At 37.9% G+C, this 19,293-nt stretch overlaps 1 protein-coding gene across 6 annotated transcripts; it reads right to left on the bottom strand.

Moving 5' to 3' along the window:
- Positions 1–1,955: 1,955 nt before the first annotated feature.
- On the bottom strand, positions 1,956–18,763 carry wu:fc17b08. Of its 6 annotated transcripts, none has more exons than XM_027174357.2 (8): positions 18,610–18,741; positions 13,743–13,826; positions 12,462–12,524; positions 10,632–10,711; positions 10,252–10,384; positions 9,434–9,742; positions 8,793–8,889; positions 1,956–7,989 (listed from the first exon to the last, which is right to left on the bottom strand). In XM_027174357.2, exons 6-8 carry the CDS (start codon positions 9,687–9,689, stop codon positions 3,672–3,674), a joined length of 4,671 nt encoding a protein of 1,556 aa, XP_027030158.2. In that variant the 5' UTR covers positions 9,690–9,742; positions 10,252–10,384; positions 10,632–10,711; positions 12,462–12,524; positions 13,743–13,826; positions 18,610–18,741; the 3' UTR covers positions 1,956–3,671. The 6 variants fall into 6 exon arrangements, with proteins under 6 accessions (XP_027030158.2, XP_027030159.2, XP_027030157.2 ...); XM_027174358.2 differs by having other exon boundaries at positions 10,697–10,711; XM_027174356.2 differs by lacking the exon at positions 13,743–13,826 and having other exon boundaries at positions 18,610–18,763.
- Positions 18,764–19,293: the final 530 nt, after the last annotated feature.

Below are 19,293 nucleotides of genomic sequence, written 5' to 3'. Positions count from 1 at the left end.
TGTGTCTCTGTATTCTGTTATGCAGCAAATGTTAGTTCCAGCTTATTTCTAATCAAATAAGTGAACAGTGAAAATTTTACTTATACCAATTAACATAAAAAAAAAATCATCTTAATATCGATTTATGATGGTCCTATAGAAATTTGGCTTTCCTAAAAGTGACCTCATATGATAAAACATTTTTATAGTAAGTAATGTCATTTAATTTTTTTTTTTTGACTAAGTACAGCATACATGCAGTTATACAAATTATTGGTTACTTAAGTTGTCAAGAATATTCAAGTACAAAAATATATCTTTTTTACTGGCAACATTTTGCACTAATTGATTAAGTAAAGAATTTTTTTAGATGTGAATCTGTGGAAACTAATGATCTATTGAATGCAAAAATATTTGATTCAACTACTTGATTAAACTTAAAGCTTACATCATTCAGCTGTGTTGTTGAGGTCATGGTTATATATTTTATTTTGTTATATAGACAAAAGGTAGACACTTCATAAAATGAGATTGATTATATTATTGATTATATGATAATTAAAAATCAACATAAGATCATCTATTTTTGGTGTCACATTCATATTCTTCTTCATATTTCATAATTCATATTTCGGCTTTTCCCGTTCTGGTTTCCACCAAACTCCATCCTTGGCATTCCCTACTCTCGCACCAATTAACTTGTCACATATTTATATTCTTAATGGTCTGTGAGGAAGCAGTTTATTCATTTATACATCGAAATAACAGCAAGACAGCACAGTGGGGCAGCAGGTAGGGCTGTGTTCTATTTGATTAAAAACTATGATGTGTGCATTTTATGCAACTCATCAAACAATATTTCCTGAATTTCATAATGTTAGAACTTATTCCACAGCCACTAAAACTAATATGGCTATTTATAGATATTCATTTATATGCAGCTTGCACAAAAAGGGAAGTACAAAAAAAAAAAAAAAAGACTATATTTTGCAACACAGACTACTTCATTAATTCCTTCCCACACACACAAATACACCCAGGACCCCTTTATTACGAATACATATACTCTTTCCAAATCCAGTGAGCTAATCATATGGCAGCTACACAAAGCATAAAATTGTGTAGAGACAGTTCATAAGCTTCATAGATTCAGTTAGTATGCACTCTAAAATATAATAAGAAATTTTGACTGTGGCACGGTTGGTGGTGCCCAGTTAGAGTATTACAAAAACCCTTTGGATTTTGACACACAGCAGGCTTTAAAGAGGATTTTGTGTAAAACAAACAAAATATATTTTATATATGTATATGTATGCACCGCCTCTGTGTGTGTGTATGTGTGTATATATATATACACACACACACACACACACACACACACACACACACACACACACACACACACACAGAGCAGCAGTTCTGCAGAAGAAAAGGGTGGTCTGGAGAATTGGCAACTGGTTCAAGCAGACTAAAGTATCCACTCTTCTTTTAACAAATGTAAAGAGAAGCATCGCAGAAATCACCACATCTTTTTCCAGTCTTCACCTGTCCAGTGTTGTTGAGTCTGTGCTTATGATCGCCTCCATGTCTTGTTCGTGGCTGACCAGAGTGGAGCCTGTTGTAGCTCATTATGTTAAGTGTTGAACATTATGTTGTGCTTAACACTGTGTTTTCCTCACATATGTAGAGTGCTTGAGTAACTGTCAGCGCTACGCTGTCTGGTCATTCTCCTCTGACCTCTCATATCAACAAGGGGTTTCCAGCAACAGAACTTTTTTGCATAAACTATAGATACATGCAAAGCTCCCAGGAGTTCAGCAGTTTCTGATTTGTCTCAGCATGATTTAAAACAGTGGGCCACTACAACATAAGTGGCTGAACTTGCAAAATTGTAGTACATGAAAGACAGTGGGTATACAGGAGTGTGTGTGTAGGGGGGGGGGGGGGAGATTGTGTATAATTGAACAAAGAAACAGTTGAATTCAAACAATTTATACCAGTTTTAGCAGGATCTTAACATTACACAAATACACCTGTGCTCTCCAAATATACAAAACCAAAAAACTATAAATATCAATAGTAAAGTAAAATGTTCAAGTCTGGTATTTGGTGGGTAAATCAAACTTTGTCAATGATACCCAGGGTAACATTAAATATCAATTAAAACTCCAAAGCAGTATACCTTTGCATTTACAAGATATTACTCAAACAAAAAAAGTACAATTGTGCTATGGTAAAACATTAAAAGACTGGGCTCCACCAAATCTCTCCCCAAAATACAAACTTACTTCCATTTCTATAATTGGAGTAAATAATTTTTATAATAGGTTTAAATCGTAGACAGTTAAGTTTCACATGTTCATTCTGAGGACATTCAGTCACTCAGACTCCAGCACTCAATACAAAATGTCTTTCTGGACATCAGCCTTCAATTAGTCACATTTTCATTTTGGTCAAAGTATCTCTATTGAAAGAGTCAAAGTTTTAAGAAATATCTACAGAAGATACTCTGAGGCACATCACCTTGCATGCATAGGCTTCAAATTCAGAGAAAAAACAAAAGTGAATACGTTTGACGATACAAGATCTTCCTCCTCTTCTCTCACTGCAATCATGGTTATGGGAACCCAGAAATCACAACCATCTACTGCACACAGAGTTTATGAATAGATACATGATTTGTAAGTCTGCTCTAGACTCCTCTTTACTTCAGAACAGCCGAGGAAAAGCAAAGTGAAAACCTGCATGACCATTCCAAACATTAGTTTAAAGCATATTAAAAACGTACAATACGGAGCCTGTTAACAAATGAAACATATTTCCATTATGACAAGCCAGTGACCGAATTATCCATAAGTTAGAGTTAGTTATATTAAGCTCTAATGAAATCAAATCCAAATGTTACAGTTTCAGTTTAGCAGATCAGCAGCAAGTAATGAGATAACGGAGCAAACAATTAAGGCGAAAAGTAACAGGAAAAACTGAAAATAAACATCACAGTAACAAAACAGAAATTACAGAATAATCAAGCATTCAAGTTTAATGCTCCTTGATTTTGCCTTAAAAAGAAAACCTGAATAAAGAATACAGAAAGATGTTCAATTGCTTAGAAGTAGTGAACATTGTGACTGTAGGAAACAAGCTTAGGAAAACAACTCATGGATATAGCTTGGGCATAAGGACATCTTTAAACAAAATGACACATGATGTATGGAGGATTCCATGGTTTAAAGAACAGTCAGTTACTTAATAAGGCACATTATCAAGGTAAGCTCTAATCGGTGATAGGGCGAAGGTTTGGAGTTGGTCAATTATTAATGAGCCATTTCTAATCAACCAGTGCAGACGACATTTCGTTAGAATGGACAGATTGACCAAATTGGACATACAGCACTTTTGCAACATTGAGTGCACAACATTAAACATTTGAATAAAGGCTAATAACAACACTAAAGCTAATAAAGAAATGTGTATTATAAAAACATTGTACATTTGGTTGTGAACCTTGTGGTGAATTTCTGCACACAGTTGTTTTGTGGGTCTGCACAAAAGACAATGGAGGAAGTCAAACAATTTTGATACTTCTTAATAATGAAGCTGTGCAAGCCGGCTACGTAGAACAGAAACAATTCTCACATGTGGAAACACCGTCACCCATCTGCAAAGGCAGTCTTTATTTTCATCTTTAATCATTACTTCGATGTCCTTGTCCGCTTAGCTGGTGTGACTGAGCTTTCCATGCCTCTTTTTGTAGAGGCTTTTGGAGATCCCGTTTGTGCAAGAGTGGCTTCCATCTTTCTTTGAGACCGTGTGAGAACCTGGTCTTCTGATAACAGAGGTTTCTTGTCTGTAATTTGAGACTGAGACGATAAACTTTCAGCATTTTTATGAAGAGGTGACTTCTTATGGTCAGTTTTTGGTTGTGGAGACTTCTCAGCTTTCAAGAGCATTTCTTTCTTACTCGTGGTTTTAGGTGGTGTTAAACAGTTCGATTTTAATAATCTGGGAAGCACCCTCTTTGATGAGATTCTACCCTTTGCGTTTAAATATCTTAACCCTCTACCACCACCTTTTGGGATTTTCTGTTTTGCAGCCGGCGTTTTTGCTTTTTTAGCCAACCTTTTCGCTTTTTTGACAATGGCTGATTTATGTCCTCTCCTTGTGGATAGTCTTTCTTTAGGGACCTTCTTTGTCAGTGAATTACTATTGTCTACCTCTATTAGTGAACTCTTTAACTTCTTCAAAGAGTTTTGTTGGACTTGTTTTTTCTCTCGCATATTGGAATATTTCCTCAGAATTCTAGCACTTGCTGGATTTTTTGCACTTGCTGGATTTTTTGCACTTGCCGCAACCTTGCTGTGGTTCTCAAGGGACTGTGTCTGCATCAATCCAACAGAGCTCTGTGGCTTTGAAGAGATCCGTGTGGCAGTTCTAGGTTCCTGTTTTTCTTTACCCTTAGCAATACCCTGGGCTAAAGCTTTAGCAATTAGCCTTTTGGTCTTGGGGTTGCTTTTCACAGGGGATGCAATAGCAAACTTTTTCAGGTGCTTTTTTAAGCGTTCAGCTTGAAGACTTGGAAATACTCCATCGGAGGACTCCGGCATGGAAGGGAAGGTCTGAAAACCCAGCTGCGTTTCAGATGGAAGCCTTGTGTTAATCTTCTTTACAATAACAAGAGATTTTGTTTCTGTTGACTGCAAAAACCAGCGGCAGATATTAGGAAGGTCAAATGATTTCATAAATAACATTTGTACAGGAGAAAATTTCTGCTGTTCTAATGATCTTGGTTTCCTAATTCTTCGTTTACTTTTCCATATTTCCTTTAGTCTGTCTGACTTATTTTTTGGTTTTGGTGCAGGCTGTCCTTCTTTGTCCATTTGAACCCACCCTTTTTGCATCTTTTCAAATTTACTATTTAAATCTGAAATCAAATGCTGGTTTGTTTCCTCATTTAAAGCCTCCAAAAACTTGCATGGACTTGGGGTTGTACGACTGGTAGTTGGTAAGTTAATTGACGTAAATGAATCTGGGATAGAAGAGACTTTCATTTGGTCGTTAAAAAGTTTCTCAGTCTTGACAGTAGCACTGTTATTGTTGGGCTCCCCCTTATGGACTAAGGACAGTAAAGATGTTCTATGGGTCTTTGGAAGTCTTGGAGAAAGCTTTCTGCTCTTGGAAGGTATTGGTAAACAATCCTGTTTGTCGGCACTAAAAGTATTGCTTCTTCTCAATGACATGCGCCCAGGGCTCTCTGAGACAGCACCAGCATCTGAACCAATTGAATTGCAGGTAGATGATTGTTCTGTCAACAGACCACTTCCACTTCTTAGAGGCATGTGTCCAGTGCTTGCCAATTTCTTACTTGTAACACCAGTGTCCTCAACACGGGATGGCTCAGGGATGGCACTCGATGCATCCTTGATTAAATCAGAGGACCCTTCACCGATATGGCGATTGACTGCACTACAGTTTTTACTTCTCAATGGCATGCGTGTCACACTGTCTAAACCGCTCGTATTTGGAGAAACACAGGAATCTTTGCCGGCAGTCTGCTCAGCAAAACCGCTATTCCGGTTTCTCATAGTCATTCGTCCACTCTTCGCTATAGGACCTGCAGTGGGGGAACTGCAAGAATCTTCATCCACAGGCTGATCAGTAGTAATGCCATTTCTGCTTCTCAAAGGCATTCGTTCAGGGGTGTGTGGAATATTTTTGGAAGGTGAAGAAGAGTTAGCAGTGCTAACAGAATGCTCACTTTGACTGTTCCTGTTTCTAAGAGGCATTTTTTCAGAAACCTTTATGGATTTCCCAGAGCTGTTCTTTACAGGAGATTCAGCACTCTGTGTAGGAGTATTCACCTCGTTCTGAGGAATATTATTCACAGTACAAGCTTGGCCTTCATTTGGGTTTATCTCTTGTGCATTCTGCTCATTGGACTCAATTTTCTTCACCATCATTAGCCTTTGATTCTGTCTTGTGCACACTTTGTTACCAATACTGTCATCCTGTCTGACGACTGGAGACTGTTGAGCTTTCTCAGGATTACAATCTGTGACCTCTACATTATATTGACCTCCCTGACATGGCACATTTTCCTCAGTGTGCTTAAATTTAGAAGACATCAATGACTGTTTAGACTCTCGAATATTTTCATGGATAGCTAGTTTTGTTTGCTCTGAAATGTCAGAGCCAGAGGTTTGTTCAGATACAATTTTTGAGACACCACTTCGCAAACACCTATCTGAAGGGATGGCATGTTTAGCAACACCCTTCTTTGGAGAAACATTTTCTGAAACACCTTCCCTCTGTTCTTCAAGTTGGTCTTTTGTAGTAATTTCCTCAACCACTACTGCAGACATCTTCGACTCCACTTCATCTGCATTTGGAGAATCCACTGCCTCAGATTCACAAGTCTTTTGTAATTTTGTGCTGTTATCTGTACAGGCCTGTACCTGTTTTCTTAAACATTTCATCTCTTCTGGGGACTTCAAATCACCTCCTGCTCTCAAACCTTCTGCCTCAGATGTATCATTTTCTATGCTTGAGGTGTCTGTGTTTAGCAATGCCTCCATGGCTAGACTTTGACCATGGACCTCGGTTTCTATGCCACCCAAGATCACACTCGATGCAGGGGCATCTATAGTTTCTTTTGTTTCTATAGTTTCTACTTCAATTGTTTCAGTTAAAATGGTAGAATTGGGAGTTCGTTCACTATTGTCTGAGATGTCACATATACCCCTATTAGAGTCCTGCTGCACTGGATCACATTCCTCATCTGAAAGTAGACAGGGAATTTGTACGTTTTGCTGAGTTTGACCTGTTTGACTAGGTTCTACAATGAAATCCTCACTTGTTATTTCAACAACATCTCCTGGAATTTCTGTCACCACTGACTGATCTGTCAGGTTTTTGTTCATCACAGTTTCCATACAATCCCCGGCAAAAGGTACCGTCATATCAGGTAAGCCATCGGGTCTAGCAAGAGCCTGCTTTGGAGTGATTGATGTTGTTATCTCAGGCATAGGAACAGGATAAATCCCACCAACATTCTGAGCAGACTTGGGTGCCAATGTTCGCACTGTTTTTATCTCCCAGCAATCCCCAAAACTCTTATGCCCTCTTGTGCTTTTTCTAGCATTTTTCCTTGGAAGCATATGATTCCGAGTTTGAAGCGTACATTCAGTAATTGGTTTCCCTACATAGACAATGTCATATTTAATATCAGGATCATTTAAAGTGTGTCCTATTGAGCCAAGCCTGGGGTGTGAATGAGAGCCTCTGCTACTTTTCTTGGCTGTTCTTGAAGAACTTGGTGGAACAACATTTGTGGTCCTTTGAATTGAGCAGGATTTTTCAGGAGTATCATTGCTAAGTACAGGAAGGCATTTAGGGTCAGTGTGTCCATGACTTGTAGAACATGTAGACGGTGCAACAGTATCGCAATCAATGCTATTTATGTGTGACTGCACGTCAGAAGCAGATCGGCCCTGCTCTAAAGTGTCAGTATTAGGTTCTTGAATGATTGAGTCAGCCTCAGTCAACTTTTTGGCTTCAAGGTTACCACAGGTGTTTTTCACAATCAGTAGAGGTGGACACTTAGGCTGAATGTTTGGACTACTACATTCAATAACATCATTATATCCAATATCAGTCTCATTATGATCTATGGAAGATCCATTCTTGATTGATGCAATCAAGGGCCCATCAGTTTTCAGTTCCTGTTCTGCAGGTGAATCTTCATTATTTTTGGAAACTAGTGATTCTTGGCCCCCATTTGTCTCTCTTGTTAGAGGCAAAGTTTCTTCAGTACCTTGAATCTCTGACCTTTTTTCTGCACAGTCTGCACTTATTGGTTTTTCTGGGACCACTGGTGTGGACACTTGCACTTCACCGGAGGAACTCATAGCCTTTATTTCACTTTGCAAGAATCCAAAGGCGTCAACAATCTGCCGCTGGTGATGCAAACACAGCTTAGCCATAAACTGTTCCAATGTGGATGATGAGGCTTGCCTGAAGAGAGATAAAAAAAAAAAACGCACAATACTTACTTTCTTCCCAAAAGAAAAAAACAAAACAAAACAAAACAAAACAAAAAAACAGATACAAAATGACTCCTAAAAGTGATACAGGCCTACTTTAAAAAATTTTTTTTTAAAAATCAGCAAGTAAAATAATTTGTATTTTTGTCATTTGAAAAGCTATAGAGGAGCTTTTTAACAAATATATCTTGGTTGTGTAACCATAAACCCTATAATTTCATATAATGACACAGGCTCACAAAGAAAGAATGTGATCAAGTGACCAGTGTGGTCTCTCTACATTTTAATTCTATAGATTGTGCAATTTGGACCGCTGGTGTTTGAACAGTTGCATTAGATCAGGGGTCTCCAGGGGTTTCTTATCCAGAAAGGGCCAGTGTGGGTACAGGTTTTCATTCCATTCAAGCAGAAGCCATACCAGAGTCTACTAAAAGCCCAGAACAGCTGATTAAACAGGTGGAATCAGGTGTGGCTTCTGCTTGGTTGGAATGAAAACCTGCACACCGGCCCTTTGCGGATAAGATTGGACACCACTGCATTAGATGCAGAATTAACAGGATCCTGATTACCAGAATGTGAATTGCACATTTCCATGTCTCATTTTTGCATCACAGCAAATCATTGCACCATTTTAATTATTATACTGAATGCTGTATCCATTGTTCAATACTGAAGTAAATCAAGGTCCTAGTATCCAACAAGACAATACGTTGCATCAAGTGTTTAGTAGAACACTGCAAGGCTAAAGACGACAAATGCAATGTGTGTACTAACCTTTTTACAACTGGTGTTGTCAAATTAGCATGAGGGCTTCCGAGAAGAATGCTGTCTGGGCTACGATTCTTCTTGATTGAAAGATCCAAAACACAATCTGAATAAAATATTACATTCACAAAGAATTATTTTTTTTTTACTGCAGAGATAACATTTATAACAAAAAAAAATCAGCAAGCAAAAGCAGAATTCTACTATAAATATATATATATATTTTTTTTTTTTTAAAACACAAATAAAAGAATGTGTGCACAATGGTGCCAACATTAAAAAAAAAAAAAAAAAAAAAAAAAAAAAGCAATACAAATGTCTGAAGTGACCACATGTATGAACCAAGTTTATTTATTTTAATTTTATTGCAATTTTACTTAAACAAGATAACCATCCCATCCACTTATTTCTTTTTGAGCTACAAGACTGAGCTTATGGAACTCAAAGGTCAAAGTTATCCTAATGAAAGTGGCATGATACAAAAGTAGCCATAAACTGATTATCCTTTAAATGGTATTTATTCCTTACACGGAATCCTAACTTTCAGGGTTCGTATCATTGATGCAAGGGGTCAAAAACCATAAATGCTATGACTAGACCACAGGTGTTAGCATCTCCGTTAACTGACATGCACAGAACAGATATCATACCTTGTTCATGGATTTCTGGTCTGACTTTCTTGACTGAAAGGTCCAGAGGTGCATCTTGGTCGTCCATGAGGAGCTTACTGAGGACAGGATTTTGTGTAGAGGCAGCAGCTGTTGGTGTAGATGTAGCAACAGCGATGGGTGATGGGATAGAAGGAGTTTTCAGCAGGCTTTGGTCCATGCCATTGTGCTGCGGCGAGTCCTGAGAGCTGTTATCTGAGGTAATATGCACAACTAAATGATTGATCATTTGTTGCATGGTATGACGAGCCACCACTGGGATGTGAGGGTCCGGGATCCTTGGTTTGTACTCTGTGGGATGTATAAGATTTTGCTATGTTCATTATATTGTTTCTATACAGAACACTGAAATATATACGCTCACCATCCACTTTAGTAGGAAACACTTTAATATCTGCTCAAGCCACCAGAAAACTCAAAAGAACTACTAAGAAATCTTTGGAACTGTGAAGAGCAGAAGATCATCTCAGATTGTACAACACATCAGACCGTTAGTAAGCTGACCCAAACTGGGTTCCACTCCCATCAACCAAATATAGAAATCTGAGACTATAATGGGCAGAGACACACCAAAATCTTAACACTGTAGTGTGTTGACCAGTTTTGGTGAGTCTGTAGACATTCTGATGTTTGATGAGAACATTAACTGAACCTTTTGACCTGTATCATTTTATGCAATGTGCTTCTGTCGCAGGATTAGTTGACTGGAGAGCTGCATAAATGAGATGTACAGGTGTTCCTTTTAAAGAAGACCGTGGGTACATACTGTAAGCAATGAAAAACTAAAAAGGTCTGCTTACCTTTCCTGTGCAAGGCTGCATTGAGGAATTCTTCAACTTGCCACTCAAGTCTTTTGATGTTACAATGATCCTTGCCAAGTAAAGGTTTGCCTCCACTTTTCACAATTTTGTTATTGAGTGCAATTACATGTTCCTGATGGTTTAAAAGCACACAAAACTTTTGTAAAAAAATCTCATTTTAACAGATTAGCATTCCATCATTTCCCATCTCATCTTGTTATAAACCAGTTTTGGGTCTCTCGAGACAAAACAAAATTGTTTTAATGGGTGGGGCTAAAGCAGTATAGCCCTGTATTCAGCTTGTACTGAAAACAGCTGGCCATAATAACGGAACAGCTTAATGATGAAAGGGAAGAAACAAAGAAACAAAAAGAAACTACCTTCACTTTCTCTCGTCTTAAGCAGCAGAAAAGACAATTTTCATCAAATGACCAATTTGACTCACTTGCAGGCTTATAATCTGTGGATCCAAAAGGAAAAGTAAAAATTATAGATGCTAGGAATGGAAATGGTATTTTATACAAGTTATGACCTTACTGCAATAACCAAGTTTGACAAAAGTACCAAAAATCTGCTTATATTTTCCATTATATGTTGCAGTGACATTAAATAGTTATCCTGTCCTGAAAAATAAAACCAAGAAGAACCAATCTACATGTCTCACTATTTAAAGTCTTTTCCTGAGGTGAATCCACTACTAATGCAAGATACCAAAAAAGCCTGAAACCAAGTTTATCTATCAGTCTGTGCCTTGTAGCGCTGTGGGCAGTTAAGGTTCAAGGAACCACAGTAATAAACAGCCATGACAATACAAACAAGAAAGTCCTCACTTCTTGTAATTTATCCTTTGGTTGTACACATTATAAATGTGTTGTTTTACTGGGGTTAGTGGCTGATGACATTCAAGCTGAAATTCAGCTTTAAGACGTGTAGGTAAACAATGAAGCTAAGTTGCCGTAGCAACTATTATTTCAAAATAAAAAGCAAGTATATTAAAAAACAAATCTAAATATTTGTGGACTGTCACAGTTACAGTCAGACATTTAATATGACTTTAGTATGGTGGTATTACTCCTAATCTAGAGGATTCACACACATATTGTGCAAACTGATTAGCTAATGATGCACTGAATACTGCCTGAGTAAATAAGACACACCCCTCTCAATATCATACAAGTGATAGGAGATGAGAAAATACTCCACAAAATTAACAGAATAATGATTAAGCATGCTTTAACATAAAATAGGCAATGAGAGATGCAGAAAAAGAAAAAGTACAAAGAATAATAAAACAATGTTTAAAATTGAACTTTTTTAAGAAGGTTTCTCTCTAATCAAGATTTGTATTCAGGTATATTTTAACAAATTATTGATAGATAAACTGTTTAGAACGGTGTCGTTTTGGGAACTCAACAGATGTAAATAAAACAAACAAACAAAAAAAAAAAACAATCTGGATCATGTAGCAGTGCAGAACTCCAGCACCAAATTACGAGACAAACACTGGACTCAGCATGTATTACTCTCGCTGTCACTGTACTCAACACCAAACAGCCAATATCATGTAATGAAATATCTAGAAATTTAATACTAAAAAGAAATATAGTAATTAAGCTATTTATTTATTAAATATAATTGCTGTAATTAGTTTGACACCTTGAATAACTAGATCAATTTGGAACAGAACTCTATAGGAAGGTGTATCCTGGTGTAGAGCCATCAATAACCTCATGACAGGTCACAAGGAAGTTCAATTTAAACATGTAAAAACCACGGTCAAGGCCAGATACGTTATTAATATCCGGTACAGGGCCATGATCACATTTGGGGATGCCCCAAAATCACATTAAAACACAAAGTACTGGCTAATATCAAACAAAAACACAAACAAAACTGTTCTATACATATAGAGATTAAAATGAATGTTTCAGTTCAGCTAAAACAAACAAACAAAAAAAACCACAATCATACGAGTATAATTTTTGCCGAATTTGAGGAATAGCACAGAGAAACTCCAGTAAACTGCTAACTATTAAAGATATAAATAATATAGTGTACAACTACAATACAGGTAAGGTAAGCCATCAGGAAACCCCCAATTTTCTTTAAAAATTAAGCAAACGAAACAATAATCTACTACCTTTTATTCATCAATTACATGTCTCAGCACAACCTCTTTATCCAATGAAGGCAATACTAGCCTTACTTACCTTTAAACGGAGTTAGTTCTTCTAAGATTCTTGTCTCAAGTAACTCCACAAGCTTCTCAACACCTGTGCAGCAAAAAAAAAAGAGACATGAGACACTGAATTACACAACGGCTTCTTTTCACATCTCATACGTTAAAAACATTAACATTTTCTTTACATGCAAACAAACTTTTTCAGAACAGGTTAGTGATGTTTGCTTTTCCCCACCAGGTACATTGGTTTTCGAATCTTTGCAAACACTGAGCATCAAAAGCTGGCACAGATGGAAATCACAACACAGACACACAAGCAACCAAACTGTTCAGAGAAGATTTTACAAAAGCAGCTTTAGAGCTAAAGGAATCCTGACCAAATTACGCTAGTTCAACCAGTCATTCGTGGTTGTTGAGGATCTTTTAGCCTGAAGATCTATTTGCCAATACAGCTTGCACTCTGACAAACATACAAACACACCACTAACAATAACACAATCAATGGTATATGTAAATGCAAGATTAGCAGATAGCAAACCGTATGAAACTGTTTACCCACAAATAAGGCACCACAAAAAGACTCCAGAATCCGGATAACATGGAGAACACACTGAAGTGTAACAGAACCAGCGCCAGTGTACGGTAATGCATGCATCAAGGTATATTCACTGTACTGAGCAACAAAGTGACAGGTGACCATTCATTCAACAGTGACAAGCAACTGAGCAAAAAGCAAGGGGAGATTCTCAGCTTTTGAGCCAATAAGCATATAACCATGGTTTCCTCTTACCTTCTCATTAAATATAGACATTATGAAGAAAATAAAAGTTTGGTAGAAAATATAGATGGTTATCTGGTTACTCTGGGAAGTGTTTGCTCTAGTACAGTTAGCTTGTGCAGCTAATGTGCTAATAGCTAACATGAAACCAGCCAGGCATCATTTACATCAAACAACCAATTTTCTCAATTATTAATTTGTAATTTATTACAAATTTAGTTTCTCTATTTTCTGCAATTTTTTTTGTCCTAGTCCACAGAAGATATAAATAGATTTTATATGTGTTTTACTAGTTAGAAGACAATATAAACAGTTACAGGTGAACAGACAGTATATAGGCAGTGCCACTGATTAATGATTTATTTCACTTCATTAAAATGTAAGAATTAATCTTGAGTACATTTTAAAGACAAATCATTCGGAGCAGAACTAAGAACCTTAGAAAGATGGTATACACCAACAAGTGAAAAACTGGACAGGCGAGACCTGTCGTGTGACTAATGTTGAAATAATGTTCAAAGACATTATTACCTGGTCAAGGATAGAAAACCCATAAGGTTTGAGAAAACTTAAGCATCTGGTTTGCGATGCCTGACTCTCATCCTGACTAGAACACTGAAAAAACAGGAAATAAATGCATTGAATTTTGACATCAGCAGGAGAGAATAAAAAGCTGACTGCGATTAATCCAAACTACTTCAAGTCTAATGACAGACTGTTATGCAACTACAATATCCAAGTGTAATTTTAGTCAGTGGCAGTGCCATCAATCAAGCAGTCTCTTTAAATACGTATCCATGTTAAAACATTCTGTATCATTACCTGCCCCTGAGGTGGGCTTTATGCATTGGGAGGACTTGTTTGCAGTATTTTTAGAGGGCAGACTGGGCTACTTACACTAACACCGCAGAAATGTTTGCTCTGGTTTTAGGCTACTGCTGTATAAACGTGTCAATCAATTTAAAATGCAGAAAACCTGCTGATGACAATCAGATGAATCGTATGAACGCGGTTTTTACATTTTCAATAATCATTTTCTGAATAACATGCTGTAGTTTTCCACTGGACATTATAAATTGTACAGTAAATGAAACAATAATGAGTGTATGATCCATTACACTCTTAGTGGCATGATGGAAAAAAATGAAAGCTGTGAATTAGAAGGCAAGAAAATGAAACATTAAGCTTTCAGTGACGTGACTCAAGGGGATGTGTGTGAATCATAGGGCTTTCTCCAGCTGTGAGCGAACTGTGCTGTCAGTGTGAGTCATTCTGCGGTGCTAGGTGTGTTTTTTAAATCATTTCCACTACAGAGTCTGTCCAATCTGAATCAGCAAGAAAAGCCTGCCTGAATGTAGTAGTTTGGTGTGCTTCGGAGAAGTGGGTTTGTAAAACCCCTGTAGCCTTTTCTAACTTGAAATGAAGAGGAAAAGCTTCTTTTTTCCCCCCAGTGGAAGGAGTGTGGGCTTGATTAAGTTTAAAGCTTACCAGGCAACACTTAAATCAGGAGGCAAATAGGAGTTGGCTGGCACATGTGCAGCAGCATTACAAGGATTTATACATTAAAACAAATCAACAGCCACTGTAGATTTTCCACAGTACAGTGATCCATTTTGTCTGGTATCACACTTACAACCTACCGGTAAACTAACCAAACATCTAAAACTAATGAATTATGGAAACTTTAGCAATTAGTATTTATAAAAGATCTTGTCTCTACATGACTGCCTCAAGTCTAGAGCTAATTGTCATTCCTTTCAGCATTTAAAAAGAAAGTTGGTTTACGCACCATTAGTGCACAAAAGACTAGAGTTAATATGTTCAACATTCTAACTTGATGCAGTTTTCCTAACATTCAAGCATGAGGATGCTCAGAAAGCAAGAAGTCACTTTTATTTTCATTATTAAGTAAATAGCATAAATTAAGCTTAAACTAAACGGTAGGTTGGTAGACCAGGCATCAGACCAAATATCTCTCACATGGCCAGAAGTAAATCCCAGAAAAATTCAACTTCAAGAATTCTTCAAGAATTAAACCAACAGACCAGGGGTCTCCTTTATAAAACTGTGCGTAGGATCCCTGCTAAAAGTTTACGTGCGCCCAAAGGCCAAAAATGGCATATGCCAAAAAAATATTCCGATTTCTAAAACCGTGCGTACGCACACCTGTAAGCAATGTTCCCACAGATGTACGTATGTGAACCAGCCTCATATCCCGCCCTGTACATGCCCATTTTTACATGCCCATTACATGCTCCATAATTGTGTGGGCGTGAGAGTGGACCTCGTTATAATGAGTTTCCTCTGCGCTCTGCGGGTCTAAAAATGGGGTGAGGAGCCACCGTCTCAGGGGGTAGCCACTGTCGCCTGCAGGTTATAATTATATTAAAAACAAAAATGTTATAATTATATTAAAAACAAAATTGTTAGTTTTGACTTTTTAATATTGTTAAACATAAGCAAATTCATTTTCAGATGGTGCCCTTATAGCAACATGAGTGCAGTCAATGGCTCCGATTACATTTGGGAAACAAGACATTGCTGCAAATTGCATTTTAATTTCGGCATATTAAGTATAATATTCAAAACGACAGATATTATGGCACTCAGGGACGGCTGTGATATACCAGACCTATAGGGTGAGATGATAGATTCCAATATAATTATTTCATATACAAAAAGGTTTTAGACACAAAGTTGAGGATTACTTATAGTTTTTTATATAAATAATTTACCTGTCTGCCAATTCCTGCTGGAAACAGACGGTTGCCAAGAACCCCAGAGTGGTGAGGACTTGTATTTGGACTAGGATGGCAATGTTCCGGCATGTTGCCCTCTCTAATACTGGACCCAATTCAGCACTAATGCCCTTTAATACACTTTTCCACCAAAAAGAACCGGGTACTGGTTCAGAGCTAATTCTGGTGCTGGTTCAAAGTTGGTTCCACTGGTAAACCTTCTAAGAACCGGTTTGTCTTTCCACCGGCTAGGGAGCCATCACAGAGCCGAGTCTGACGTTACTGTATACGTGTCACGTTTCCCAGCAACTTTAGCACAGCAGCAGCAAACACATCAACAATGGTGGATGTTGCTTTACTGTTAGTGCTCATGGCTTTATGAACCTACATTAACACCCAAATGTGGCGATTCCAACGTGTACGTGCAGCTCCATGTAATCTGTATAAACGGAGGTTGTAATCGTGAAAGTACATAACGTTATTTTATCATTAACACAGAAAAAAATTAGCTTTAGCATGTAGCTAACTACTATCATGTGTGCTGATAATGTATCATATTACTGTAAAGTAAAAGTGTATTAAACATTAGTATACTTAAGGAACATTATCAAACGTGCTAACAGTAGCCCTGCCCCCAGCTCCCGCCCCAAGCGGTTCTTAAGTCTAGACCAGCAACGTTTTGGTGCTACTTAAGAACCACTTTTCCTGGTTTGGAGCCGGTGCTTTGGCTGTCGAAACAGAAAGAACTGGTTCTAAATTAGGCTCCGGCTCCGAACCAGCACTCGAACTGCCTCGGTGGAAAAGGGGCAAAACCGCCTCGGTGGAAAAGGGGCAATAGATCCAAGAGCACAGCTCTAGGGAATCTAAATCGGCTTATTAGCCAGTCATCATCATGGGCCAGGAAATCATCATGGTCCCTGAAATCTCGTTCTCTCCTTATTCTGCCATTGGCGTAATCCTCATACATACCCGGTTCACCGGAGGATTTATATGTTTCTAGCAATTAGACTGATCGTTAACACCTTGACAAAAATCACAGAATTAATTTGTGGGCGAAAATTTAAGACGAAAATATTATAGTGAACACATGGTTCTTCATGACAGTTTTGTAATGAACACCGTAGCTGGGACCGATGATGAGTTGCGATTGTGTTTCATGACTGTATTTGCAGACTTTGACATTTTATGATATGTACATTAAGGAAAATATATCGTTTTTACACTGTGTTCTGCAGTTCTCTAATAAAAGGGTATTTCATGCTATTCTGTATCACATGTAGTCGCGCTATCTCGTCCTGCGCTCCCGTTGTGGACAATGTGACTGTAAGGCAGAGCTGATTATTATTTATTTTTATTTTTTTTAAATACATTTTGAATTACGTTTGGATTTTACTAGATGTATATAGCCTAAAACAATCAGCACAAATAACACTGTTGGATTTAATCTTCATGATAATGTGGATATAACGTATGAAATGGAGTGAAAATTAAATATCATTAATTCTTATAATCTGCGATGGGTTGTCACTCCGTCCAGGGTGTATCCTGGCTTGATGCCCGATGACGCCTGAGATAGGCACAGGCTCCCCGTGACCCGAGAAGTTCGGACAAGCGGTAGAAAATGAATGAATAATTCTTATAATCGTTCTTCTCACATTTATTTTCTACAATCTAACGTCAGTTCACGACCTCACCATCTGTGTCATCAATTCCCTTTGTCTCCAGAATGTGCGTACGCACGGCTCAAAGTTTGCTTAAAGGTGCGCACATTCTCCTGTCAAGTTTGTTTTTTATAAAATCACAACCTTTGCGTGCGAACTGGCGTACGTACGTTTCCAGCCCCGTTTTTTGTGCGTACGCACGCTTTATAAATGAGACCCCTGTTCTTTTACAGTCTATGATAAATTCACCAGATATGCTCCAGCTAACAGCACTTTAATTATTTTTAACAATCTGTTGTCAATAGCAAACTGAATGTTATCTAATTTCACTCTTTACTGCAACAGCTATATTATGGTTGAAATAACAATAAAAGCTTCTTGACTTGACTTTTCCTTTACAGAAAGAAAGACTGCTTTCCATTTCAAACAGACCTGCAAGGTTTCAGTGTGTTTGAGTTTAAAGGGCAGTACAGGTCCTTTCCCCCAAACTCTGTACTTATTAACGTCACTCTACATTTCACACAGACGTGCAGCTCACCACATCATTGCTCCTGCTCAGATCCACAGTAATCTGTGTCTGTGTGTGTGTGTGTGTGTGTGTGTGTGTGTGTGTGTGTGTGTGTGTGTGTGTGAGAGAGAGAGAGAGAGAAAGCTTGATTAGCTAACCAGCTAACTAGCTTCCTACACAGGAACTTCACTTCACAATTTATCAGTGAAACTAGAAATAACACCGAATTATAAAGCGTCACACCAAAACAGCCCAAACGTACCAGCAACATGTTTTTAAATCCCTGACAGTGAAGGAAAGATTTGTGCGGAAGAGAAGAAAAATATAAAAAAAAAAAAAAAAAGTCGACGGTTGTTGACGGTTTTTTTTTTTTTTTTTTTAGCATTATTAGCATCGTTAGCATATCAACATCCCTGCAGCCTTGTTTCACTAAAACACGCACAAACATAAAGCAACCAAACGCGTCGTCAAATATACCGGTTATATCTTACCCACACAAGCAATGAGATTAGACCGCCACGAATACAAATCCTGACGAAATCCGCGATTCTCGTTGGTGCAAATTCTTCGCCTGAATGTACTCGCCATTTTCTACCTTACGCGAGTCCGCCGGTAGCGCGCACGCCCAGTGTATACGTCATTACGGCACGCGCGTACACGCACTAACACTGAGTGGATATAATTATGTTGGCTTTGTAGAAGCAAACATTCTGATTTCCGTTATAAGCTGCTTATTATTATTATTATTATTATTATTATTATTATTATTATTATTATTATTATTATTATTAGACAAAATTTTATTTTAAAAAATGCGGCCTAGGGCTTTCGAGCCACATGCACCAAATTCGGATATGTCGTAGACCCTGCTCTGATATAATTCCGGGAATTCCGGCATTCCCGGTAAGGAAGCTCAAAGTGGCCTTTTCCCCCATAGACTTCCATTATAAATTTTGAGGTTTATAACTCGGCAAGTTTTCGAGCGATTTACACTGAACTCGGACAGGTTCTGTAGGACCTTACTCCGGACCAAATTTTTATTCTGGAAATTCCGACGGAATTTTCGGTTTTCCCGTAGTCGACGATCGATCATCCCATAGACTTGAATAGGGAATTCCGAAAAGTCCTCTAAGCTCTCACACGCACAATACATCCAACATTAAGAATTGCATGTA

Source organism: Tachysurus fulvidraco, chromosome 7, assembly GCF_022655615.1.
Source record: "Tachysurus fulvidraco isolate hzauxx_2018 chromosome 7, HZAU_PFXX_2.0, whole genome shotgun sequence".
Lineage (NCBI taxonomy): Eukaryota > Metazoa > Chordata > Actinopteri > Siluriformes > Bagridae > Tachysurus > Tachysurus fulvidraco.
Note: the sequence above shows the minus strand (reverse complement) of the source record. Positions and strands in the feature narration are given on the sequence as shown.